The sequence below is a fragment of the Littorina saxatilis genome, linkage group LG2 (assembly GCF_037325665.1).
Source record: "Littorina saxatilis isolate snail1 linkage group LG2, US_GU_Lsax_2.0, whole genome shotgun sequence".
Lineage (NCBI taxonomy): Eukaryota > Metazoa > Mollusca > Gastropoda > Littorinimorpha > Littorinidae > Littorina > Littorina saxatilis.
In genome coordinates, this window is record NC_090246.1 from 28,945,962 (window position 1) to 28,971,635 (window position 25,674).

Sequence of the window (25,674 nt, forward strand, 5' to 3'; positions counted from 1 at the left end):
AGACAGACAGACAGACAGACAGACAGAGACAGAGGAATAGTTAGATACAAAGACAGCTGACAGACTCAGAAGTTCAAATTCTATGATGTCCAAGACTGATTCAATATTACACCTGCACGGCAACCATTCGTCTGGGTTGCCCCACATCCCTGCAATCAAACCCTTTCCCTTGTATCTGAACTTTTACCCAGAAAAAAAAACCAGAAAAAAAAACCAGAATAAGGGCTCAGACGTCAAAGCATGGCGTGCCAAACTGGTTGAGTGCCAGCAGACAGAGCTTAACGGACCTCGATCTGTTCCGCAGACAGAGCAAAGCCTCCTCTATCATCAAGCCGATCACGCAAAGTAACATCGATCCGCAAAACATAACGAGTGGGACATCACAAGGTAGAACAGAAATCGACGTGTCTCCGGGCGTTGTGACAGCCACAAGGGGAGATTGTATTGATCAGTTACCTCCCTTTTCTTTTTTCTTTCCCCTTGGTCGGGTCTTTAAGCTGGGGTAAAAACGGTCGAAGTGTTTGGAAGGGAAACAAAGAGGCGCTTTTCCACTTGACAGTCAGGACCCTCACCCCCTTGCATATCAAACAGTTCAAATGTGTTTTTAGAATGAAAGATAACATCCGTTAGAAAAGTTCTTGAATTTACGTTTGAATGTTAGGTACTTACATGAAAACGCCTGGAAACGGGTGTAAGAGCTCATTTCCCACAGGTAAAAACCACATCGATTTTGCTTTGGTCTGCAAACATGCACAGGAACTCTACAAATAGTTGTTTGCTGGAGACTTTAGGTCCATGTAATAACGGTACTTTGAAGTTTGGGAAAAGCGGAGTCGTGCAGTACAGATGTAATTCTACACTTGTCGGTGATGGAAATGTTACGTTAAAGCTACTTGGAATAATATATGAGCAGACATATTTTGGCTAAATGAGCCTTAGAGTCGAAGGAATCAGTATTCAGCTCAGACATATAACTGTTAAATGTCCACCATTACGTGCTGTGCTCATAAAACTTTCATGGCTACATTTGAATTATTGCAAGCTGCACCTCGCAGTGATGAAATTCAGAGTCAGCGTCCTCAGTGGCAGACATGGTCAATTTTTGACAAGTTTTGTTAATAAGCTACCAGCGACCCTCGCTGAGTTCAAATTAATAATCAATGCTTCGCGGAGCTACAGCTGGTTATATTCGATCAAGGTCAGAAGTTCACAGGTAAAGCAAGGCCACTATAATCAATAACGGCCTCAGTGTATGCTCAGCTAGTCAGCAAACGACCTCAAGTCATCACTATCTATATCTCACAAAGATTAGACAAAACAGAAGCAATAACGTTACACATGCTTGACCGATCAAGTTATAGAAGTTGTATCACAGACCCCCAGCTGCTCTTTTGATCAAAGTAAAATCCCACATGGTCTGTGAGCGGTCAGCGCTCCATCCACCAACAAAAGCTAAAACTGCTGCTTGCGGATCAGTTAATCAATACAAGACCATTCACGTGCGGGGCGCATGAAAAATAGATTGTTTTTATCCCCGAGACTTGGGATCAATTATCGCTGGTTCTGTATAGCGCCCCGGCTACACGTGCACAAAAATGAGCAGGACATGATACCTGCAAGCGTGTTAAACAACTGTATTAGAGTACTTTTGACTTTAGAGAAGAGCCTATTTGACTAGAGAAACTGGTTGCCGGTAATCTTTTGAACAGCGACGGAGAAGAAGACGACTGGTGAATTTTACCAGCAAGAAGTTATTTTTGTAATATGTTGAGCGCTTGATTTCATTGAAGGTTGTTGTATATTGCTAATTTGCTCACAATTGATAAAAATTATGATGTAACGGTATCAGTGTCCAAGAAGTACATATCAGTTGCAAATATGATACTCAGTGACAGAATAATTTTGAAGCTGGGGGTGGTTAACAACCTCTTCAACGCTGCTTTCCACCTGTTTTTCTTTTTAATCAATCAGGAACTATCAGTCTTTCTGCGAGCGCCTGTTCACGTGCTCAACAGAAACAAATCTCCCCTCTACTGATTTGTATCCCTCTGTCTCTATGGTTGCCACTTTCGTTAGGTATTAATGAACCAGATTGATAGACAAAAATAAAGCCCTCTTTGATGGTTGGTCGTGGTATCTGAGATCCAGTAGACGTTCAGGCGTTTTGATAAATATCGACACACTGCTCTCCTGTCACCAATGTATCGGTGATTTATTTTCGCTGAGGGAAGGAGATTAGTAGGGGGATGTTTTTTGGTTCCTGTCACGGAAAAGGCATTCAGTTTCAAAGGTAATGACAAACCTGGAAGAATGAAATGCCAAGGAGGCTGATAAGACTATTTCTGCCCGCATAGTGCAGGTTTAGATTTAGTGTTTGCGAGGGCTTGAAAGCATAATTATATCCCCCAGAATTATGTATCTGAGGGAAAATAAATAAATAAAGGCGTCTCTACATTTTTGTCGTAGAAGTGATGAAACCTCCCGTTACTTAAGATCCATACAAAAGGCAAAAATTACGGATTTTTTTGTTTTTTGTTTGTTTTAATTTGTATAAATATATTCTGTTAGTAACATTTCGAACTACAATTTATTCATCATCGACTCTGTTGCTCGCATGTACTACAATATGGAGCTGACAAGTCAGTATATTATGAGATATTCCATCAACAGTGTCAAACGGTCCGTCCAGCTTCCCGCGTGACGTGTCAGAGTGACGTATCAAGACGTCAACTCGTATGACAGCTGTCATGCCTCATTGGCAGTCTCGCACATCGTCGTGTACATCCCTCCATGACACATTTATTTCGCAAATTGGATTATGATATCGTAACTAATGAAGGAGGGTGTTTGTTACTTTAACACCTTGCCTACCATTTTTCTCTGATTCGTCAGCATGGTGTCATAAAATGTTGCATCAAACTTACGGAAATAGAGCAGAGCACACACACATAAACAGTACAGCTAGACGCGTAGAAAAGAAAGAAATAGCACGCGCCAAAGGGAATGACAACGCATCGGAAGTTTGTGAACCCAATTTCTTGATAAGTAACCGTAAAATTACTATAAAACGGAAAACTGAGAATCAGCAAACGACCTATATATATATATAAGACAGAATGCGCCTGTTAAGAGTATGTGCTGAAAATAAATGAAATAAAAAACGTTCAAGGCAAAAGTCGACTGGAAAACAAAACTGTTAAAAGTATATGTTATGTGCCCCGACCCCATCCCCTTTTTGCCCAGAGCAAGCAAATGGGCGTGAAAGAATGCCGCTGACACAATGGGGGAAAAACATGACCAACAGGGAGTGCAGACCGACTGTGCCTCCCCCTCCTCACAGCCTCCCCCCCCCCCTTTCTCTCTCTCTCTCTCTCTCTCTCTCTCTCTCTCTCTCTCTCTCTCTGTGTCTCTCTCTCTCTCTCTCTCTATGTCTCTCTCTCTCTTTCTCTCTCTCTTTCTCTCTCTCTATGTCTCTCTCTCTCTCTCTCTCTCTCTCTCTCTCTCTCTCTCTCTCTCTCTCTCTCTCTCAACATGTCACTGGGCCCTCTTGCAATATGAACACAGCGCAGAACATTCTTCTGACCTGCCCTTTCTACAAACCTCGCAAAAAAAAACTCTGAGAAATCGGGAGGGGGCAGGGAGGGGGTGGGGTGAGGAGATGTGAGGTGTATGGGGATGGGACGTGAGTGGCGGTTCTGAGCATGGACATGTGAACACTGGGGAACTGGGGGGCCTCTGGTGGTAGTGGTGGTAGCTGAAGAAAAATGGAACTGAGAGAGAGAATATGGTCTGTAATGAATATAAACAGACACACAAAATATAAGATAACTGAGAGTAGCACCTATCTGTAACTGTGCGGGAGTGGAAATACGCTCCAAAGAAATGGAAGGACAGGGTGAAAGCGATGATGAGGACTGAGGTGCCGCGGGAGGATATTTAAGTTTTATTTCACTAACATTCAGCACTTTTAACTCAATGTCATTGTAGTAAATTATTAACGAACAAGAGAGGGGGGTAAAAGACACCGAAGAGGAAGACCAGATGAAGAACTGAACGAGAGAGAGAGAGAGAGAGAGAGAGGGGGGGGGGGTGAGAGAGAGCGTGAGAGTGAAGGTGGGGGATCCTCGCTCTCACAAACCGACACTAGACCGGACAGCACGAGGAGGCAGCAAACATGTGACAACGATTTGTATTGTGTTTTGCAGGAAAACATTCTGCGTCGGATCCATTTCCACATCGCCTGCAGTCACAACGAAGATGCCTGCACCGCGCCCCACTGTCTGCCCCACCAGAAGTTCTCCATGGCTGTCTATGAGAAGGTGTGTGTGGGAGGGGGGATGGATGTGTGTGTGTGACTGTGTGTATGGGCGTGTGTGCGTGCGTGTGTGTGTGTGCGTGCGTGCGTGCGCGCGTGTGTGTGTGTGTGTGTGTGTGTGTGTTTATGAAAAGATGAACGCTTTATCTGTCAGAGCGTGACACAGTGAGTATCTGTGTCTGTAAGTCTGTGTGTGTCTGTGTCTGTGTGAGTATCGGTGGACGCGGGATATGAATAGAAAACACGTTGTGCCCACACAGACACACTGCACAGGCGCGTGTTTATATGCACACACATATGCACCCTTGCTGTTCCCTGCCGTCCGGCTGCATCATACACAAAGACACATTGGGAGCTAGATTTTTTTGTCCTTCCCTTCCAACGCCCTCCTCAAAGTTACTCACACATAGAGACACACTGCAACGGTTTCCATTTCTTGCCCTTCCTTTGTTCACCCATCTTCGTCATCCTCTGTGGTATTCATTTTATTGTGGTAGTATTGTGTATGGTTTTTTTCGGGGGGGGGGGGGGGGGGGGGGCATTGAATGATCGTAGGACTAGGCTTGCGCTTAAAATCATCATCGCTGATTGGATCCGGGTTATCACGTCTCACATGCACTTAATGGCTTTGCCGTGAGGCGTAAAACTGAAAAATGTCTCTGGATCCGGCTCATTCGTCACAATGACTCTCGGTCCACAAACAGGCTCCTTCTCTCCCTCTCTCTATTTCTCTCTCTCTCTTTCTCTCTCTCTCTCTCTCTCTCTCTCTAACATGGAACAGCCACCCCCTGGGCCATTTTCTGATATCCACACTTTTAAAGTGTCTGAGGTCTGAATCAGTCAAAACAACAGAAAATGAACACTCATCTTCACTGAGACAATGAAGTTCTTGAACATGCACAATGACAGGGTTGTGGAACGTCTTCTTGTTTTCCCCTCTTTGTCAAGTGTTTAGGTTCACTTCAGTTTCCACCGACAGTTTCTTTGAAGTTTCCCATCCATCTACAACCCACCCCCATCCATATTCTCTCTCACTCCCCCATCCTTGCCCTCCTATGGCTTTGCCGAGACGGAACAATTTGCTCTTCGCTTCTATTTTGTTGTTACCAGTCAGTATGTCAGTTCTGAAGTGTTCTGACATGCCTGACGAAGTGTCGGCATTGTTGCAGTTTTCACGCACCCTTCCTGTCATTACTTTCTTCAGCAAACTATAAGCTCTTTATTGCAGTTCGATTCAGAGACTGTCCTGGTTTGGTGTATGATATTCCTTCTTTAACTAGTGAAAAAAAGAAGAAGAAAAAAAGACGGCGAAGATAAAGATGGAATAATCAAACTGAATGCAAAAAAAAAATCAACCTCATATACACACACACTTGTCTAGTTTGTTGAGGCTTCAGTTACCGCTCATCTAAAGCAAACTTTCTCTCATAACATATGGCTGGGGAAAAAGCACAGTATTTTTCCATGGAGATTTTTTTCTCTCTTGTTTTTTTAGCCCACGCTTTACTGGGCCATAGTCAAGTTTCAGCTGTGTCCTTCCCTTCCCTACTTCACGAGAACAAACTTTCTTCCATGGCCGTTCTTGCAGACAAGCAGTCTTCTTTTTCTGGTTTTCCTCCTCTTTAGTCATGTTTCGTCAAATCTGTCATGTTTCGTCAAATCTGTCATGGCTCCCCTTGTTCAGAACCGTACAGTGGACTACAGAGGAACCCCCGTTTTCAGACCGCCCCCCCCCCCCCAACCACCACACAGTCTGTCAGTAAAGACCAGCCCCTTCAAAGATCCTAGTTACCCAGATTTTCTGTTGATAACATTCGCACATTTACCTCCATTTTAAGACTCCCTCCCATTTAAGACTTGATTTGCTCAGACTTTTTTTTTGGTCTTGAAAGAGGGGTTCCACTGTAGAGTGTTTGCTGGGGCCTTCTGAGTGTTTTGGCCCGAAACTTTGAGCAAGTATGGCTGCTTTGTAAATGATCGCAGCCACTGTTTGCTGCTTATTGGCGATTCATCCCCGCGACCTTGCTGCAAAGGGCATGTCACCCGAGCGGCAACTTGGCAGGGTCTTTTGCAAATGAATTCTCACTGCTGATTTTTGCTATTTGTTTTGAAAGGAGCGCATGCCAAAAAGCCTTGCATTGAAGTCACCATTTTTTGTTCTCTTCTCTTGGCTGGCTTGGTGATCATGTTGATGATGTTGGAAAGAATGAAGAACAGCTGTGTGATTTGGAAAGCTGCGATGTTGCATGCGAATTATGAAAGTTCATGGCCAGAAGAGGAATTTGCCAAATGTGATATGATTGTGTGCTCATATTCTAATGACACCGATTTATGAACAGAAAGAGGTTACACCGGACACATTAGTTGGATCTTTTTTTTCTTCTTGTCTTCTTCTGTATCTTTTGCTTTATCAGCGAGTGGAACAAAAAGGAGGGGGTGTGGGAGATGGAGACGGAAAAGCTTGAGAAAGGGCTATAGGTGTTTGTCACCTTCATAAAAATCAATTTTGAAAATGTCGGGGATTTGCTGACATTTAAAAGCAATTTCTCCCAGCTAGAGTGCGCATGCAAAGCCATGATAAAGTCAATACATGTAACAACAAAGGTATTTCTGAAAAATCTGACAGAAACTGCACCCAGCCAGCCTACAACTTCGACACATGTTTCAGCATCTTACAGGTCCCACCCCTTCCATCCTCTTTCCTTTTTTCCCCCTTCTCTTTTGATTCTTCTCTTTCTTTATCACTCTATGGCCATGAGAGATGACATGTGGTTGTCTGATGGAGGGCCAAACCGCACGTGCGCCTGAGAGGGTGTTTATTTACCTGGTTGCTATGACAACGAGAGGCTGGCATTGCCGCGAGGGCCCGGCTATAGTTACGTCCCTTTAGTCAACATGGCGTGTGCACATTAATCAAGCTACACATATTAAGAGTCGAGTTTGTGGAGAAATGGGAGCGTGCTTATCGCCTGTTAAATTGGTTGCTAGGATGTCCGCATGAATGGTCTCCTAGTTGAGTTGGCCTAGTTAGACTGTAAACATCGTTCAGAAAAACTTGTCCATAAAAAGGACAAGTTAGATGTCATGTTTATAATTACAGGAAGGGAAGAGAGTGGTATGAATTATTTTTGGCTGAAGAATTATGACTCTCTGTCTCCCTCTCCCTCTCTGTCTCTCTGTCTCTCTCTCTCTGACTCTGTCTCTCTCTCTGTTATTCCGTGTCTTGACTCTGTCTCTCTCTCTGTTATTCCGTGTCTGTATCTATCTGTCTGAATTGCTCTATCTCCTTCCATCCCCCCTCCCATTCTTTCTCTCTCAGTCACTCACACACACAGACAAAAATACACTGACACACACACACAGTGACACACACACACACACACACACACATACATACACATACACACATATGTACACACACACACACACACACACACACACACACACACACACACACACACAAACACACACACTCAGAGAGAAAAAAAAGAGGAAAGATATGTCAGTTCAGCAAATTTTTCAGTAAAACTAACCATGCATCATTGTGACTGTGTACAGGTGGTGTGCCCCTGTGGAGCCAGTTCCAGCCCCCTCAAGTTCAGCGAGATGGTGCACTATGTTTCAGCGTCCGCCCTAGTGTGAGTAGTCACAACATGTTTATTGCTGTACACAAATTCTATAACATATGAGAAGTAGGTGTGTGGGTTTTTAGTTTTATTTTAGTTTTTTTTTAGATGGTGCACTAAATTGTCAGAATTGACCCTAGTGTGAGTTGTCAATACTTATGGTTCTGCAGGAGTTGTATGACACAAGTACTTTGTTTACTCTCATGGGATTTCCAGTAACATGACAAATAACAATTGTAAATAGAATCTGTGTCTGCATTTGTTGTGTATTATTTGTTTATTTTGTCTTTATTCTAACGAAATAGTCAAATGTTGCGGCCACGAGTCCTTGACACCAAAAAATAATTGCAGATTAAACCTTCAATTTCAATGTCTTTACTTTATCCTTGCAACTTAAACGATCAGTTGATGTGATTCTTTCAATCATTTAATTAATATGTGTGTGTAATATTTGTGTGTGTGTCCACAGTGCCCAGTCCCGCATGATGCAGGAGAATGGGGATGCCCTCCACCCTGACCGGTTTGGACTGTTACTGCGCAAAGCCAGCGCTATGGGCGACGTCCGCAACTGCCCTGTGAGTTTGTGTGCTCACTTTTAGTGACATAATTGCTGCACAGTTTATTTTCAAAAATTCATAATTTTGTTTTCACTACACATTACTGTATGCAGAAGGATTTAACAGAATTTAAGCACGTTTTCTTTTATGTATGTCTACTTGCCTGTTGTTTTTCGTTTTCACTTTACATTGTTTCATTTGTGGGTTTTACTTTTCAGGCGAACTGTGGAAAACAAGTTCAAAAACAGAGAACTCTTCTAAACATTCCTGATGTTGGTAAGTCGATTTTTCTTACCTTTAAAAAAAATAAAGTTATCACAGTTTTGGGGGACAGATATAACATTATTCTTCTCTTATTCTATTACATGAATATTGAAACTATGCTTTCTAATTACTCCAGGGAACTGACCTTCCCTTAAGAATGACGAGGCATGTCAGTTTAGTTGTCCGACTTTTTTTCTCTTCCTCTCTAAAACAAAAAAACAAAAAATTATTCGGTTTTGTTTGTTTGTTAGTGTTGATTTTTCAAAGTTGTAAAATCTATCTTCCCTTTTGCTTCTCATTCTCCTTCTCTTTGTCTATTCTATACACATATTTTCTGTGGCTGTGAATGGGTGTGTGTAACAGTTGTTGTGAAGTGTGATGGGGTTGCAGTGAGCGTGGGACTGGTGTGGGACTCGGATCACCCCAGTGTGGAGACAACGACAGAAGTTGCTAGCGCCCTGGGCACTGCCATCCTTCTTCAAGATGTAAGTGGCCAATTTTTATAACATTTTTTCAAGGATGAAAGTTCTCATACAGAAATCAAGAATTCCTGAATTGAGAAATGATTTTCTGATGGTTTTCCAAATGTTCAAACCATTCAAGGTGTCCAGATCACGGAGAAAAACTTGAAAGAAAAAGTCAGAGATAACTAGTCTGCAGGCATGTTTTCTTGATTTCAAACATCATCAGCTTTCATCTGTTGTCAGAACGATGATTTTTTTTCTTGTGTGATTGGATCGTTTATTTCCATCATTGGTTTGCTTGTTTGATAAAGAGAAGAAAAAAAACGATGCCATCTTTTGACTATGATTGGAATTATTCTTAAGACCATATTAAGGTGTCATAACATGTGAGACTGGAGAGTTCTGAATGTAAGGGAGGTAAATCTATATTAGGTGCCTCAATCAAGAAAATGAGGAAGGTAGTAAGGGAGAGAACCCACACAGCCATACAGTTACCAATTGCCATTGTAATGTAACAGAAAGCTTATGTGGTGCTGAGTTTGATATTTTTAACGCATTTCTTCCAGATGTACCACAGAGTTATGCCAGATGTCAGAAAACTGCCACGTCTGCAACTGGTAGCCATTGTGTGCTACTATGGGAAGCATTATTCCACCTTCGTCTTCCATTCCAAACTGAAAACATGGATCTACTTTGACGATGCCACTGTCCGAGAGGTTGGTATATTTTTTCAAGTGACATTTGGTTTTTATACCTATGATGTCAGCACACTTTCAGCAAAATAGTCTGTTAGATAAAAGAGTATTCGTTTTGTTTTTCTTCAATATTTTGATACTATAGGCCTAGTATACATGTCTAAACCTGTTCTTCTCTGTCCAAAATGTATGTCATAATTGCTGCATATCTGAAAGAAGGTGTGAAAAGTGTGCCTCTTGTTGGTTTTGATGGACTCAATGTAAATCTAAAGCTGAAAACTATGTGTTTGAACCTATGACTTCAAAAAGTTTCACATTAACTCTGCTTTGAAACATAAATTCTGTCCTTGTTTTAAAGTCATGTGTACTTGTGTCTTTGACAGATTGGCCCACAGTGGGAGAATGTTGTGGAAAAATGCAGCCGGGGTCGCTTCCAGCCCCTCTTGCTGCTCTACGCAAATCCTTCTGCTGCTCCTGTTTCCGTGGAAACAGCTCCGCGCAAACGTGTCATGGCTCCTGGATATGCACCAGGTAAGGATCTGTTGAAATTATGGACACTGGTTGCGTTTGTTAGACTGATAGTTTGTTCGACAATGTGATCATGAAATGGATATTTCAACATTTGTTTCAGTGTTTTTGCCTCTTGAGATTTATTTGTATCTCAAACTCGAGGAGGAAATGTTTCAAAGAGAAATAAATTTTCATGGTTTCACATATCTGATATTGAAGTTTAATTTGCTGGAGGTGTTTCTCCTCTAAATATAAAAGCAAGCAGGTAGCAGATTGTGAACCTATTCTAGCTTTATGGGAAACGGTACGAATTTACATGTTACTAATTAAAAAATTTAATAGAATGTTTTCTTTCCTCTGCTGCAGTGGGAGCGCCAGAAGACAGCGACAGCGGGCTGGACAGGACGCACGAGAGCATCAAGAGCATGGCCTCCAAGCGCTCCTCCAACCCCAACTCCAAGAAGCCTGACCACCAGGGCCACCAGACCTCCAGTCACCCTCAGCGGTCAGCGGAGCAAGACAACGGCCGAGACTCCCCGGGCAGACTTACCAGGGAACACTCCCGCCAGCCCAGCTTTCTGTACGCCATGTCGGGCAAGGTGGACAAGAACAAGATGGGGGAGGGAGGAGAGGGAGGAATTTTGGCAGGTGGACCTGCCTCTCATCCCAGACGGCTGTTGTTTGACGGTGGAGCCAGCTCCGGTCACCTGGAGACCATGGCGGAGGATGGCGATGAATACACTGACTACACTCTGTCCAGCGGTGATCAGTACCGCAGGCCAGCTCTCAACGCTGTGGAGTCAGGCAACCAGCTCCCCATGCCTCCCAACATGGCCAGGTACCCTGACACACAGCGCAAGGACAGCTTCACGAAGAGAACGCCCAGCAAAGAGAAAGGGGTGGATGTGGTGAGGTATCAGATGGATCCCAACCGTGCAGGCAGCCGCACACCAGACTTTACTCACGGGGAGGGCTATTCTCCTCAGAAGGGAGAGCACCTAAAGTCCTCGGCTGCTCATCACGGGCGTCAAAGGTCGTTATCTTCAGGTAGAGATGATGACGGTACAGATGTGTCAAGCGGCAGCCAGCATGTTGTGGTCAAACCCAAACCCACAGGGCACGGCAATTATGACAGTGTCGACGGTCGTTCTCACACCCCCGTGCAGTCAGGCTTAGCCACTCTGCCACGCAACAAGAGCCAAAGCCATGCAGACAATGTCCCTCACCATCGCTCCACTCACCAAGAAGTGGCTCAGATCAATCGCAAGACTAACGCGCAGTGCAGGCCAGTGGCCCCTCCCCTTCCCCCCGGCACGCCTCCCCCGGAGTACGACACTGTACAGGACCCCAGCCAGCCTCACTCGCGCCAGACCTCCTCCTCTTCCCAGGCCAGTACACTCAAAGGCTCTGTGTCCATGGGCTGCATTGACCAGGTCAGCAAAAAGTCAGACAGTGAGAAAGTTAAGAAGAAGGTCAAGAAAGAGAAGAAATCGGAAAAAGATCCCTCTGCAAAAAAATCTGACAAAAAGAAGTCAAAGTCTGACTCGGCACTGAAGAAGAGTGAAAGCGAGAGTGACCTGTTGGCGGACAAGTCCAACAAGTATATCGATCGCCGAATGGTGGAGAACATTCTCAAACACCAAGGTGTTCACCGCCAGAACTCTTCCTGCAGCAACAACAGCGTCAGTAGTGTGGATTCGGACAGTCTGATGGGAAAACTGCTGGCAAGCAAAGCCGCCAATGGAAACTTGACTGTGGACATTCCATACGACAACATGTCAATCGGTTCTCAGAAAGACTCGGGTTACGGCAGCAGTGATCGCAACAGCTCCAGTTCTACAGGCAGTGGAACCATCGACCCTTTCGCACAGTACTTTGTCAGCAAGAGCATGGTCATCCCTCGCTCTGTCAACACACAGCATGTAAGTGATCCTTGTCTTTTATAGCGCTTCTTTTCTCTGTTGACATAGCTTTTAATTGTGCCGTTCTTGTCATGGAGTTAACAATAAAAGATTTTACCACTGACCTAGCTGCAAATACAACTTGTTAAGATTAAGTTGAGGAAGCTGTTAGCCATTGTGGTAGTCTTGGGATTTGTTGTCAGAACTTTTGCAGAACTTGAACAGATCAAAATCACAAGAGATCCTAAATTATTGATTGATTTAAAGCATCGGAGGTAAAAGAGGTCTTACTCAATGTATTCAATCCATACCTTGCAGTTGGTGGATCAGCAATTCCTCCAGTACAACAAAGGACCAGCCGAACCCTATGGAGGTCAACAGATGACCTCACATCCCAACGGTCATCGGGAGGACGGCCGCAAGATCATGCATCCCATCAAGGAGAGCAGCCAGGAGGACATGTTGAAACTTTCACCAAACGAACCAATCGGAACACAGAAATTTATCGTTGCCAGTGTACCAGCTCCAGCCATGGACGCCCGACCCCCTCCTGTGCCTCCAAAAAGTGAGTGTTGACTTAATTCCAAAGCTGTTTTCATAAAGAGAGCAGTAATATCTTGTGTTGGTAGTATGTTCTTTTTGTCCATGTTATGTAAATCAAGAACATGACTGAAGATGCTAGGTGTGTACAAAATCCCTTGAACGTTAATTGCTTATTTTGTGAGATTATTTTTGTTTCAAAAAGGAAAAGGTTATCAGGCAATTGTTTAGGGTAAAGCACTTCTTCTTTGGCATTTAAGTGCATAACATATTGATGTATTTTTCCTTTTTTCAGATTTCGCCCAATTTCAAATCATCAAATCATCACAATCAGCCCATGAGAGAGAGTCATCCCTAGATAGTCTTGACAAGGATGGTAAGTGATAAAAATATTTACCTCAGAGGTTGTGGATACAAATCATGTGAAGCCTACAGTCTTTCAGCTTTGTTGCTTCATTTTATCAAAACGACTAACAGATTTACATTTTGCAGTAATTCCTGTAGACACATGCAACAGTATATCAGTGTATTAACTCAATTTCTAAAAGATTGTGAGTTTATCATTTACCCAGAAGTAGAAAACGTTGAAGGTTGAAGCATAAGTTGTACATGTAATAGAAAGTGGGCATGCTTGGCTCAGTAGTTATTTAGTGCTGCAGGATGAAGCTGGGAATAAAATGTTAGAGAAAGCGAGACTCAATGTATGCTTGGTCCATGCACTTGATATTTTCTTGTTGGCTCTGTGGTTTGCTTTTATACTGCAGGATGAAGCTGGGGAATGAAATGTAGACTCATTTCTTGCACGTTACTTTAGTTCATCCCTTCCATAGTGTGGTGGGAGGTTGTGTGTTGGATAGCAATCCCGTAGTTCAGCATCCTTCACAGTAGATGAACAGTTGCTCGGTTCTACCCACCGTGCCTTGGCATGAGCATGAAAAGTCCAATGCATGCAAGCATGTTTTGTGTCTCTTGCAGAAGCCATCAACAACCATTTCGTTTCGCTGTGCAAGAAAGCCGACGCTCTCATGGACAACTGCATGCTTGCAGAGACGCAGGATGATATCCCTTCTGCGCTGCACTACTGCAGGGATGCACTGAGTAAGTGAAAGTCTTTGAAATGTTGCTGTATGTAACTTTTTTGTTTGTTGGAGAACTGTGGGGTTGGGCGAAATGCAGACTTAGTCATTTCAGTAACATTGTAAGTTTAGCATTGCGACGGGAACGCAGAAGAAGAAGAAGTTCATTAGAGCATTTCTTGTGCTTGATGTATGAAACTACCTCTACTTTCAGCTTGGCTGTATGTTTTTTTTATTGCTGCTCTTTTATTGTGAAATCTCTTTGCTAATTATTAATCTCTCTCTGTCTTCAGGCTGCCTGAAAGAAGCCATGGCTCAGAAGGACTTGACCAGCAAGGCATTGACGTATGTGCAGAAGAAGCACAACTCCTGCCTTCTCAAGTCTCGCACCCTGCAGAAGAAATCGCCAGCCTCACGACAAGAATCTCACTCCTCCGGCATTGGATCTGACATCACATCTGTTGGCAACAGGTGAGCTTGGAGTTCATGCTCAGAGCTGTCTTGGTGCAAAGCTTGTAGGTAGTGTTGTTGTGTTGCATTGATAAAAAAGAACTCCTGTTCAGAGTTGAGACTAAATAATTAACACTGCTATTGTGTTGCATTTTTCTATTGCACATTAAGTCAAAACCATTTGCACAAACTGTGACAATGAATAATCACCTGCAGTGTTAGTTTTTTGTAGGTCATTTTGCTCTTAGTCATGTATGAAACAATTAAAAAATCAGCCTCTACTACACTTGAAAAGTTTTCATTAAAGTTCTGCATAACTCTAACTTTTTTCATTCTCAACAGGTCCAGCATCACAAGCAGTGACTCGGACATGAGCGACCAAGTCAACAGACAGCTGAGACTGGACATCAAGCCAGCAGCGCCCCAGCACAGGTCCCACCCAAGCCAGGATTCCACCAGCGGCCGTGTCATGCATGAACGACAGAACAGCAATGGTTCCAGACAAATGGACAGCAGGATGAGTGCTTACCCAGGCGCCCACCAGAGAATGATGAACCCGATGCAGCAGGATGGAGGTGTGCATCATCATCGGACAGACAACAATGGGGCGACCCACATGAGTCACTCCCACTCTGCCACTTTCGGGCAAGGGAGTGGCGGTTCTAGCGGGGCAGACAGCGGTGGCAGTAATGCTGACCTCTACGGCACGTTGCCAAGAGACAAGTCTCGCAAGCCCAAGAGTGAGGCACCGACCAACCCCGAGGTGTACCAGTCGTTCCTCAACAAACAAAAGTGCCTGCAGGCTGGTGTGACGTCCAGTCAACAGTCTCTGGACAGCGTCAAGTCAGACAGTGGGTCTGACCACAGCTCTTGTGGTCAGAAGATGAGCAAGGCTGAGATCAGGCAACTGTTGCAGGACAAGTTTTTGCGACAGCAGTCTTCTTCTGCTGCACAGCAACAGTCGGGCGCTGCACAGCAGTACCCTCATCAGCAGTTTGGTGCTGCACAGCAGTATCCCCAGCAGCATCAAGAGCAACAGAGGCAGGATGTGAGACCACAAGGGATGCAGCAAAGACCTGGACAGAATTGTGGACAAAATGGGCCACCCTCTCAAGCAGGACACTTTCCCAGACCACAGCAGCAGTACCTTCAATATCCACAACACCCTCATCAGCAACATCCTGCAGCACAACAGCAGTATCATCAACAACAACAACAACAACAACAACAACAACAACAACAACAGAGCTATCACCATCAGCAGTATCCACAACACCAGCAGCAGCAGAGTAGACAACCAACACCCGGTTACCCCACCCATAACCCAACCCACACCACACAAAGAACTCCTTCTCAGAACGCTCCTCCCGTCTCCAACCAGAAACCCTCGCTCCCCTACCCATCAGCAGCAGCAGCCAAGGCCAGCAGACCTCCAGCCAACCAGGGACCAGCATTTCACCCTCAGCCTAACGCCAGCGAGGTTGGTAGACGCATAGCTCCGCCCAGCGTTGCCAGGGTTACGCCCAACTCCCACATGGCTGGCCCCGTTCAGCCCGGCAACGGTGGCAGTTACCTGGTGATGATGCCGCCGTCCTCACAACAGGGCCCTCCTCCTGCTCCGTCTTCCGCCGGGGGTCACATGCGCCCTTCAGCTAGTGCTATGCACCTCACTAGCATGACCTTGACCCCCGGCGCTAGGCCCTTGGAGCGTTGTGCGTCCCAACCCGACTGCCAGAAACTTGTAGACAGTGCCTACCCTGCTAACTTTCCAGGTATCTACACTAACCTCCGCCCTGCCGGCCGTTCCGGTCGCTCCCCTCTGTTGCCAGACTAGCGTACGCTTCAGCTCAAAGGCTAACTCTCTCTCTTGCTGTTGCTAAATTAAATTTATCTGCCGCAGCTTTGCATTAATTAAGCCATGCTTTTAACTCTGTTAGATGCATATGTCTTTGATGCTTCAAATACGACAATAACTTTGCTGTTTATGAATTTTATTATAATCAGAAAACCAAGCACTAATAAGTAATATGCTGTTTAGAAAACTGAAAACATTACAGTTTTGCCTTGTGGATGATGCTTTAAGCACATCAGAAATTTCTTGCCTTGATACTGGAAAAAACAAGAAAACTGTCATAACTTAGACAAGAAAATTCCTGTAGTGCAGTAACAAGAGCAATGCAGAACAAGTGTCAACTAACTCAGAGATAACATTTTCCATAGTACATGTAGATGACAATGCAATTATAATCCAAGATATTTTGTGTCAAAAATCAGAAAATATTAAGTAAAGATGGCAACAGGGGCAGAAGCAGGGTTTGCTATTAATCTTGTAGTTCGTATTATTTGTAGAAATTGCATGCTTTTTAATGGACAAAAGAGTAGCATGGATAATGTTTGTAGTGAATTTTGTCTGACAATGTAGTTTTTGATAGATTTAATCACTTTGATTTGATCTGAAAAACGTTTTCCAGAATTGGCATGAAGGTGTCTCTGGATTTGCAGTGTGATTTTAAACCAACTAACTCTTGCAAAAAAATCAGAGATGCTTGTTTCTAATGAGTGAAACTAGCAATGATGTTTCGACTAATCGTTTTCTTATCCAAAAAACAAACAGTTTGAATTTGCTAACCTGCTTTAAATCTGTTTGTTTTTTTATACTAACTCATGTATATCTAAACAGAAAGCTGCAGTAAGCTATGGTTTTTCTGTTCTTTTGACTAACATTTTACTACCTCTCGTCTTTTTCTCTGCAAAACTGTGACGGAGGGAAGAGCTTTAGATTAACCCTCCAACTTTTCATTAACACTTTAAAACCTTCCTTGCCTGTGCAGATCAGAGTGCTAGCCATTATAATGGGGGGCGTAACAAAATGAGCCAGTCGTCCTTACCTCTAGCAGTAAGTACGGGTGTCGTATGATAATGATTACATCTTCGATAATCACTGCTGCATGTTGTGGGCTATCAGTTGGTTCAGCCATTTTTCAGATGCATGTTGGGAGTTTTGAATGAAGAGATGGTCTGTGTACATCTTTTCCTCTTTCTGTTCAGTTTGGTTTATCTGTTTAGTTTGTAGGTCTTTCGTTTATACTTTTTCTGAAACACGGTGTTGTGCAGTTTCTGTACATGTCATTTATTCAATCATTTATTTATCAATTATTTTGTATTTGTTTATTTATTTATTTGTATGTGTATTCATTCATTCATTCATCTTAATTCAATTTTCTTTTTTTTTTATTCATCCATTTATTCACACATTCATCTATTTACTTGTTCATTTGTGAATGGAAGATAAACACCCTGGCCTTTTGATTTCTTGTAAAGTGTTGCCTTCTCCCGTTCTGCATTTCCTGCTCTGTTGTGTTTTACCAGTTTTATTTTCATGGGTTTGCCAGTAGATACTAGGTGATACCTTTTATCACTCTCTGAATTCCCTTCTGATCTTTTGTTGTGTGACTTAGAATCAATTAGCTGCTTCTCTTGTGTAAAATCTTCACAATATAATAGTGCCTTCACAACTCAACTAATGTTTGTCTTAGTTGAAACTGCAATTTACTGCTACACGCTGCTAGTTTAGATGGAAAATGTAACTAATGTGACTGGCAGAGTACAGTGGTACCTGTTATGAAAAAAACACAATGTCACCCGTCAAAAGTGTCTTTTCCTTTTGGTATCTTTTAATGACAGAAGTGTTGAATAAAGTTGAAAGTTGATTAATCAGAGGACACAAGAAGATTATGTCTTTGAAAAGAAGTTGATTAATTTTGTCTTTGAAGGGTGTTCTTGCACTGGAAGGTGTCCTTTTTCGTTTATTGTATTGTGTAGTTTCAGAACTACCTACCTCTAGAATTACTTAATGGAGACAGATGATCACTTCATCCCACTGAGACTTTATATCTGAGAATTAACTGTGTGTATGCTGCACATCGTGTGCATGAGTATCTAGTAAGTCCAGCATATTTGAAGCATAAAATACTTACATATTGAGGCAAAGGTAAATAGCCTGAACAGTCGAAACTTACTCTTGAACTTGTGCATGATTCTTCTTTACAACTGTGATCAGTAAATCTTCTGTATTACTAATGGTGTGTGCTGTGTTTTGAATGGTGGTTTTGCATGTTTTGTAAATGAAAACTCATCTGGGTGACTTGTGCATGTGACTGACAAGCGACAGATTAACATGGCACTGTACTGAAGTTTCTGGTGTTGGAGTGTGGGAAGCACTCTCAACCCCCTCCCCTCCTCCTTCTCTTTCATAATTATGTTTGAAATTGTCCACACATCCCTTCTTCTGTGCTCCTGCCCCCCCCCCCCCCCCCCCCCACCATCCCGTGTCTCACAAAAATACCCTTTTACATCCCATATTATGGGTCAATGTCAACTTACCAATGATATATTATTTTTGAATATGGTTATTGCTTTTTAACTTCTTGGTTAAGACTTTCATTGAAAGAACAGATTTATTTCGTTTATAATGTTTTTAAATTGTTAACCTGTTGTTGTTTTTTGTCCTAAGTAAACATTTTGAAACATGCATGGACATTTTAAGCAAATCTTAAGTATCATTTCTTCCTTTCCAGTCTACAAATGAGCGAGTCCACACATCAGAGGACAGCATTGATTCCCAGAGATCAGTCCCAGTCAGTGACGGTGCCAGCAGTGACACTGATGGAGTGGCAGTCAGCGTTCGAGCTTTGGCTTCACGCTTCGAGAGCTCTGACACTGTCATGGGTCATGCAGGAAGTTCAGGGTCACGACCTTGCAGTCGCAACGGCAGCGTCAAGTCAGAGGGCAAGGACAGAGCACAGGGCGCGCCCACTGTGCAAAGGACACGTAGCAAATCAGAATCTTGCTCTCGCAAACCCAAGTCTGTGTTAAAGAACAAAAAGAACAAGAGTCGGGCGCGCAAATCTGTGACGTTTGCTGACAGCATTGCGAACTTCGCCAACTGTGATGACACGAACTCTGGATACGAGTCGGCCAAAGAGACGAGCAGGCCACGAGTGACGTTGGACAATCGCGCTTATTACAGTGATGATGAAGAGAGGCTGGGCTCTCATGGGTCGTATTCAGACAATGACCTTGACGATACGGAAGACACAGGTAGCTCTAACAGTGATGACTCTCCAGTGGCAGAGGAAGACGCTTGTCAGTTGTGTAACAAACGGAGAAAAGACCGTGGCAAGTTATTCTGTGACAAGTGCAGCTTTTACATGGGCAGATTGAAATCCAGCTAACCTCTGCCTCTGCAAAAATCCCGAACATTGGAGGATTTCGTAAGCTGTGGTGCAAATAGACAAACTGTGTAGTTGAGGCCAGCATCAGACTCTGTGAGACCAAATCATCCAAGTTGTATGCGTTGAATACTGCTAGGTGGATCTCGTTCAACATACCTGGCTATACTTGCAGCTGGGTTTCTTTTCTGAACACACTGGCATTTGAAGTAGATTTGAAGTAGATATGTGAGCTAAGTAACTGTGTGGTTGTAGCATATTGGTGAATTGTAATCAGCGAATACTGCCTTTTTTTGTTGCACTATTGTTGTAATGATCAGCCTTTCTTGCCATGTGATTGCATAAAATCTGTCCATTGTTTGATAGCGCCAAAAATTTGTACATTGTTTGATAGCGCCTAAAATTTGTCCATTGTTTATAGCGCCTAAAATCTGTCCATTGTTTGATAGCGCCTAAAATTTGTCCATTGTTTGATAGCGCCTAAAATTTGTCCACTGTTTTATAGCGCCTAACGTTGCAAGTGAAACATTGCAAATAATGTGTGGTTATGCATTTACTATTGTGAGATGAGAAAGCAAAATATATTTTGGTATACATATGTTTTCAGACAGAAATCTTTTGAAGTGGATCATGTCCATTTTCAACATGTTTTCAACGATAAATTGCCTTGCACTGAATGATTTTATTAAGACATTGATGCCGCATTTTTATACGCTTTGCTAAAGTTTAACACTTTTGACATCTTATTTTTTTCATGCTGTTTTGATTTTATAATAATGTATTGTATTTCTTACTTTTTCATTATTTATATACCTTAAATATTCTTAATCTAAGTCAGACTACGGACTGGTGGTCACATGAAGTCTGTCTCACAGTTACAAACTGCTTTTGTAGAACCAAAGATCTGCTCTCTTTTTTAAATTTCTTGCTTAAGTGTAAACTTCCTTCCTTTCTCTCTTTTTTTTCCTTCTTTCTTTCTTTCTTCCTTCCTTTCTTCTTTCTTTTGTTCCTCTTTTTCTTTTTTTCTTTCTGTTGTTCTTTCTGTTGTTCTTTTTGATATTTTTGCTTACCTTATTTTGTAATGAAATCTGTTACTTATTGTTCATATATGGTCCTTTCAGAGTAAATTCAGATTTAACTTCTAAAGGCATTCCAATGGGGGGAAAAAACGCATGTTCAATAAATAAGATTGTGCCCTTTTTCCCCCGAAATCGGCGTATGCTGCCTGAATGGCGGGGTAAAAAGTCATACACGTAAAAATCCACTCGTGCTAAAAACATGAGTGAACGTGGGAGTCTAAGCCCATGAACGAAGAAGAAGAAGAAGAATTGTGCCCTTTTTGTTATAAATAAATGAAAGATGTACATATCTGTGTCAATACATGCTTTTGGGGGTAGCATTCCTGGCAAATGCTTTGAATTGTATCTCGAAATATCACATTTGCAAACAGCTTCTTTGTTATACATAGAACTTAGAAGTAGTATAAATGACTGTTAATTGTCGTGTATAATTTGTACATGTCATGATGTACAGAACGTGTGAATTGTATTTGAGGTGCATGCTTTTATTTTCCCAAAAAGTATGCACCAAGCCAGTATAAAACATATCACAATATTGCAAACAAATGAATGTATACTGTATGTGTAATTAATGTTATAAGCATGTATCTCCTTTGTCCACTTTGACAAGGCAGCAGATTGATTTTCGGTTATGCATACATAAAATATTGTCGTTGCACTTTCATGTTGATGTTGTGCAGTGTGATCTAAATTGTATTTGTGGTCAGTAGGCATATTTTGACACACTTCTAGCGTTCATCCTTCTCCCGACATTCTTGTGTGCATGATCAAGATTGAAGAAGGATGTGGCACATATGTGTAAAAGGATCAGATGGGGAGAGACAGAGAGAGTGTGTGCGTGTGTGTGTGTGTGTGTGTGTGTGTGTGTGTGAGGGAGAGAGAGGGTAACATTGTGCATTTGGTGTCGTTGATCTCAATATGAAAGTATGTGTTCAAATAGGCTTTCAAACAAGAGAGTAACGAAAGATGTTTATCCTGCACACAAATTATGCGAGTCAGATTCCTGCCGTGACACTTGAAATTGTTTATGGAAAAAATCCTAATGTTTGTTTCTGACAGAGGCATTGTGAAATACAACACTTCAAATTAATTCTTCTGAGTCTTGTATGTGCGAGAGTATGCGTGTGTGTGTGTGACAGAGAGACAGACAGACAGAAAGAGGGATAGTTGTAGTTGTCTACATGTAAAATATGTGAAAAATATGGATACCCATCTGAATTCAAGAGGAACTTCTGTATTGTAACCTTATCGCATTACCCAAACTGTTGATGATACCATTGCAAACATGCATTTTAAAGCAGGCGACAGAAAGATTTGTCTTCTTCATTTATGTCATGATTTCTCTATTCAGCTTGAAGAGTCAATCAAGCAAATGTTAAGAATTTTTTTTATTGGATATGTCAATGCATTTATCATACAGAAATAATAAGCTGAAAAGAAGTTATGAAAATACAAAACGTGTACTGTATAAAAAATAAATATCGACCAGCGACCAATCTTGTAAAAAAAACGGGAAACCTACTGTGCACACTATTCACAGAAACTTGTAATACAACTACAGCAGTACCTGAGATGTGTGGACCCTCCCATGAGAGAACACCTCCCTTAAAAGGACACCTTCTCTTGTCCCTTTTTATATTATCTCTACCAAAGAATACCTGTCATGACAGGCCACCTGAGCGGGCGGGGATGTAGCTCAGTCGGTAGCGCGCTGGATTTGTATCCAGTTGGCCGCTGTCAGCGTGAGTTCGTCCCCTTGTTCGGCGAGAGATTTATTTCTCAGAGTCAACTTTGTGTGCAGACTCTCCTCGGTGTCCGAACACCCTCGTGTGTACACGCAAGCACAAGACCAAGTGCGCACGAAAAAGATCCTGTAATCCATGTCAGAGTTCGGTGGGTTATAAAAACACGAAAATACCCAGCATGCTTCCTCCGAAAACGACGTATGGCTGTCTAAATGGCGGGGTAAAAAACGGTCATACACGTAAAATTCCACTCGTGCAAAAAACACGAGTGTACGGGGGAGTTTCAGCCCACAAACGCAGAAGAAGAAGACAGGCCACCTGCAATGTAGGGGCACTTGTGGCTGGTCCCAAGGGTGTTCTTTCATGGCAGGTACCACTGTACACAAGACGAAGCAACTACATGTAGCTTCAGCCTTCATAAAAAAACTATACCCATACTTAAAACTAAGAACACATAGAAAAAAATCAAACAGTTGGGTACATTACCTACAAGAAAAACAAATATTATGCAGCATAAACTGGTGCACACAGACAAATGTTAAACTTTGCATTGACAGTTGATTGTAAAATTCAAATATGTACATCAAAATGTCAAGGACACAGTTCAGGTCAAGTTAGAATGCGGGCAGCAGTTAAGACTTGAAGATACTCTACACACAGAATAAAACCGTTCGACATAAAGCAATGTTAAAGCTTTTTTGCTTTAAAAAATAAAATTTTGGTTTGTTTTTTTAAACACATTGTCTGTTCAAGTCGTTGTCTACCTGGTGCCTCAACCGAAATCATGATGCACACAAAACAAAAACGTATGACATGAGAAACAATACGTAGTAAAACTTCTTACTTGATTTTTTTTTTTAAACACTGTCTAATTCATATTAAGCAAATGCCATCGACTAAAAATTGCATGTGTTTGCAAAGGCTATAATTTGTTTCATATAAATCATAGATGGCATCCTGGAAACTTTGTTTCTATTTAAAGTCTCTACATTTTTGACTGACTGAAACTGGAAGACATACACAAATCAACCGCGTAAAGATATAAAGAAAGAGGACGCGCCACCTACATCCTGTAAGGGGGAAGCACTCGGACAGTGCTTGGGATCCACGGTGGCGCATGGTTATGGGAGATAATTGTACCCACGCAGCGTTTTGTCCAATTTTTTCGGCCTATAATAGATAATGTGCAAGAATAGTACTGTCTCGGTAAGTATCATATAGACAGTAGGCTTAAAAAGAAGCCTTACAATTATGTATAGTAGGAATCTAAGATTACAAAGAAGGTATAAATACCAACAAGTATAATATATGATCATATTCACTCATTTTGCATTGAACTTTGCATTTCCAAAAACATTGCTTGGTAAGAACAATAAAAATGAAAATAACATCTTCAGGGTCCTGGATGCAAACAAAATATTTTCTTCCTTCAAAATTAATTCTTGTGATGTCATATTCCATAAATAATCATACAACAGGCGTATAGTTCATTACCCTAACACGCAAAATAAACACATCATAGTTTATACCCTTCAACATGAATACTTAATTTTCTAGCGACATGGATTTCCTCTCTTTGATGTGGATTACCCCCCTTGTGGAGCAGATAATATTCAATATAAAGCAATGCTGATGCACTGACACAGTCGAAGCCAGTTTTTTTGTTTTTTTTTGGCATTAATTTTGTATTGTCTTTGTTCTTCACCTTCAAGTATCAGTCATTAGTAAAAAAAACCGGCTCTTTGTGATTTTACACCCAGAAGTTAGAACCACAATGGAAGCACTGAAAAGTTTGAAACCAATTAATAAATGTTCTGGACCACATTTTAAATTCTCACAAAGTCTCCATCAAATCTTTCATTCCTCTTTGAAAACGAACAGTTCACTTCTGTGATGCTCAACTGAAAATCACTCCAAGGTCTACCTTTCTCACCAGCATCACAAGACTTTGTCCCAGTACACAGACACATTCTCACTTTTGTGTAGTTAACAGTTTTCATGAGGCATCACAGACAATGCGCTGGTCTTGGTTTTGTCTATAACTTGGTGTTCAAGAACTCTGTGTCGTACGCCTTGTTCTCGTAGCCCTGCACCTCCTTGGGCGGGGTGGTGGCCAGGGGGGGCTTGGAGGTGTCAAGCGTTTCACCGGCGTACTCTGGGTTCATGTAGGCATACATGGTGCCGCCCACCAGGGATTTGTGGAAGTTAGCCGGTTTGGGGCCCACACTTTCGCTGCTGCTGCCTCCACTGGCACTGCTTGAGTCAAAGTCAGGGTCTGTGTCTCCATCATCCGTTTGCTCGCGGGCAAAGTTCACGAACACCTAAAAAAAAGTTAACAGATGTCAAAGCAGCTGTGATTTTGCAAACTTGGGCAATCTTTTTGTCATGGAGTGTAAACTTTACAAGACGCTCAACTGTGATTTTGACATATTCTTGTTCTTTGTTCATGGGTTAAAACTCCCATGGTTTTAATGTGCATGACTATTTTTTCCCGCCATTTAGGCAGCCATACGCAGCTTTCGGGGGATATTTTGATATATGAAAGGATTCTGTAAGTTTTGGGTAATCTTTTTGTCATCGAGACTAAACTTTAGAAGACGGTCAACTCTGGAAATGGATGAAGATCTAATGTGTATCAGTATAAAAAAAAAATCAAAACTAATATTCCCTTTGCAGTAAACTTGGCGCAAAAAGTAGGGAAAAAAAAAATCCTCATTAAAATCAACTTAGAGAATAAAGCTGAATCAAACACCTATTGCATCCTTTAGTAATGAACTTAAAAAAGCCAAACAAAAAGGGTATATATTCAAAATCAAAGGTAGGCAAAATAACGTAAAAATATGGTTTTTGGGAAAGAAAAAAAAAAAAGAAAAAAAGAAAAAAATCCCGACCTACCGATCCTATTTTTTTGGCCTATGTTACCGTAAACAGACATTTTTTTTTTTGGCCTAAGCTATATACCCACAGACCCCAAAATCATTCCAAAAAAAATAGACGGTAGAAACAAAAGGAAAAGGGAGAGAAAGAGACGGAGAACCGACACATTTGAGACTTACAGTGTCCAGCGTTGTCTGCGACACAGAGTAGTACATGATCTGGTGTTGAGCCTGTGCCTGTTGGAGGGCGGCAAAGATGTCGGCCACACGCCCGGCACCCCTCGGGATGCACACTTCCACCACACTGTGATGCTGATCCTGCAGACAAAGGCGGAAAATTAAAAT

The 25,674-nt window shown here is 42.2% G+C and overlaps 2 protein-coding genes across 9 annotated transcripts in view; one reads left to right on the forward strand and one right to left on the reverse strand.

Moving 5' to 3' along the window:
* LOC138958698 (uncharacterized) overlaps positions 1-21,798 on the forward strand; it is a 53,559-nt gene extending 31,761 nt beyond the window's left edge. For 2 of the 4 annotated variants that reach the window (XM_070329927.1, XM_070329928.1), the window contains 15 exons: positions 4,206-4,319; positions 7,874-7,953; positions 8,411-8,516; positions 8,717-8,774; positions 9,153-9,247; positions 9,793-9,942; positions 10,305-10,452; positions 10,798-12,353; positions 12,651-12,897; positions 13,168-13,248; positions 13,848-13,970; positions 14,242-14,419; positions 14,741-16,170; positions 17,230-17,294; positions 18,976-21,798. In XM_070329927.1, the coding sequence (XP_070186028.1) occupies positions 4,206-4,319; positions 7,874-7,953; positions 8,411-8,516; positions 8,717-8,774; positions 9,153-9,247; positions 9,793-9,942; positions 10,305-10,452; positions 10,798-12,353; positions 12,651-12,897; positions 13,168-13,248; positions 13,848-13,970; positions 14,242-14,419; positions 14,741-16,170; positions 17,230-17,294; positions 18,976-19,632 (5,088 nt within the window). In that variant the 3' untranslated portion in view covers positions 19,633-21,798. The remainder of the gene's footprint in view (positions 1-4,205; positions 4,320-7,873; positions 7,954-8,410; positions 8,517-8,716; positions 8,775-9,152; positions 9,248-9,792; positions 9,943-10,304; positions 10,453-10,797; positions 12,354-12,650; positions 12,898-13,167; positions 13,249-13,847; positions 13,971-14,241; positions 14,420-14,740; positions 16,171-17,229; positions 17,295-18,975) is intronic. The other 2 variants (XM_070329930.1, XM_070329929.1) reach the window with 2 other exon arrangements.
* Positions 21,799-22,077: 279 nt separating this feature from the next.
* Positions 22,078-25,674, reverse strand: part of LOC138958697 (uncharacterized) — a 189,207-nt gene continuing 185,610 nt past the window's right edge. For all 5 annotated transcript variants that reach the window (XM_070329921.1, XM_070329924.1, XM_070329920.1 and 2 more), the window contains 2 exons: positions 25,510-25,647; positions 22,078-24,774 (listed from right to left, as the gene is read on the reverse strand). In XM_070329921.1, coding sequence (XP_070186022.1) covers positions 24,490-24,774; positions 25,510-25,647 — 423 coding nt within the window. In that variant the 3' untranslated portion in view covers positions 22,078-24,489. The remainder of the gene's footprint in view (positions 24,775-25,509; positions 25,648-25,674) is intronic.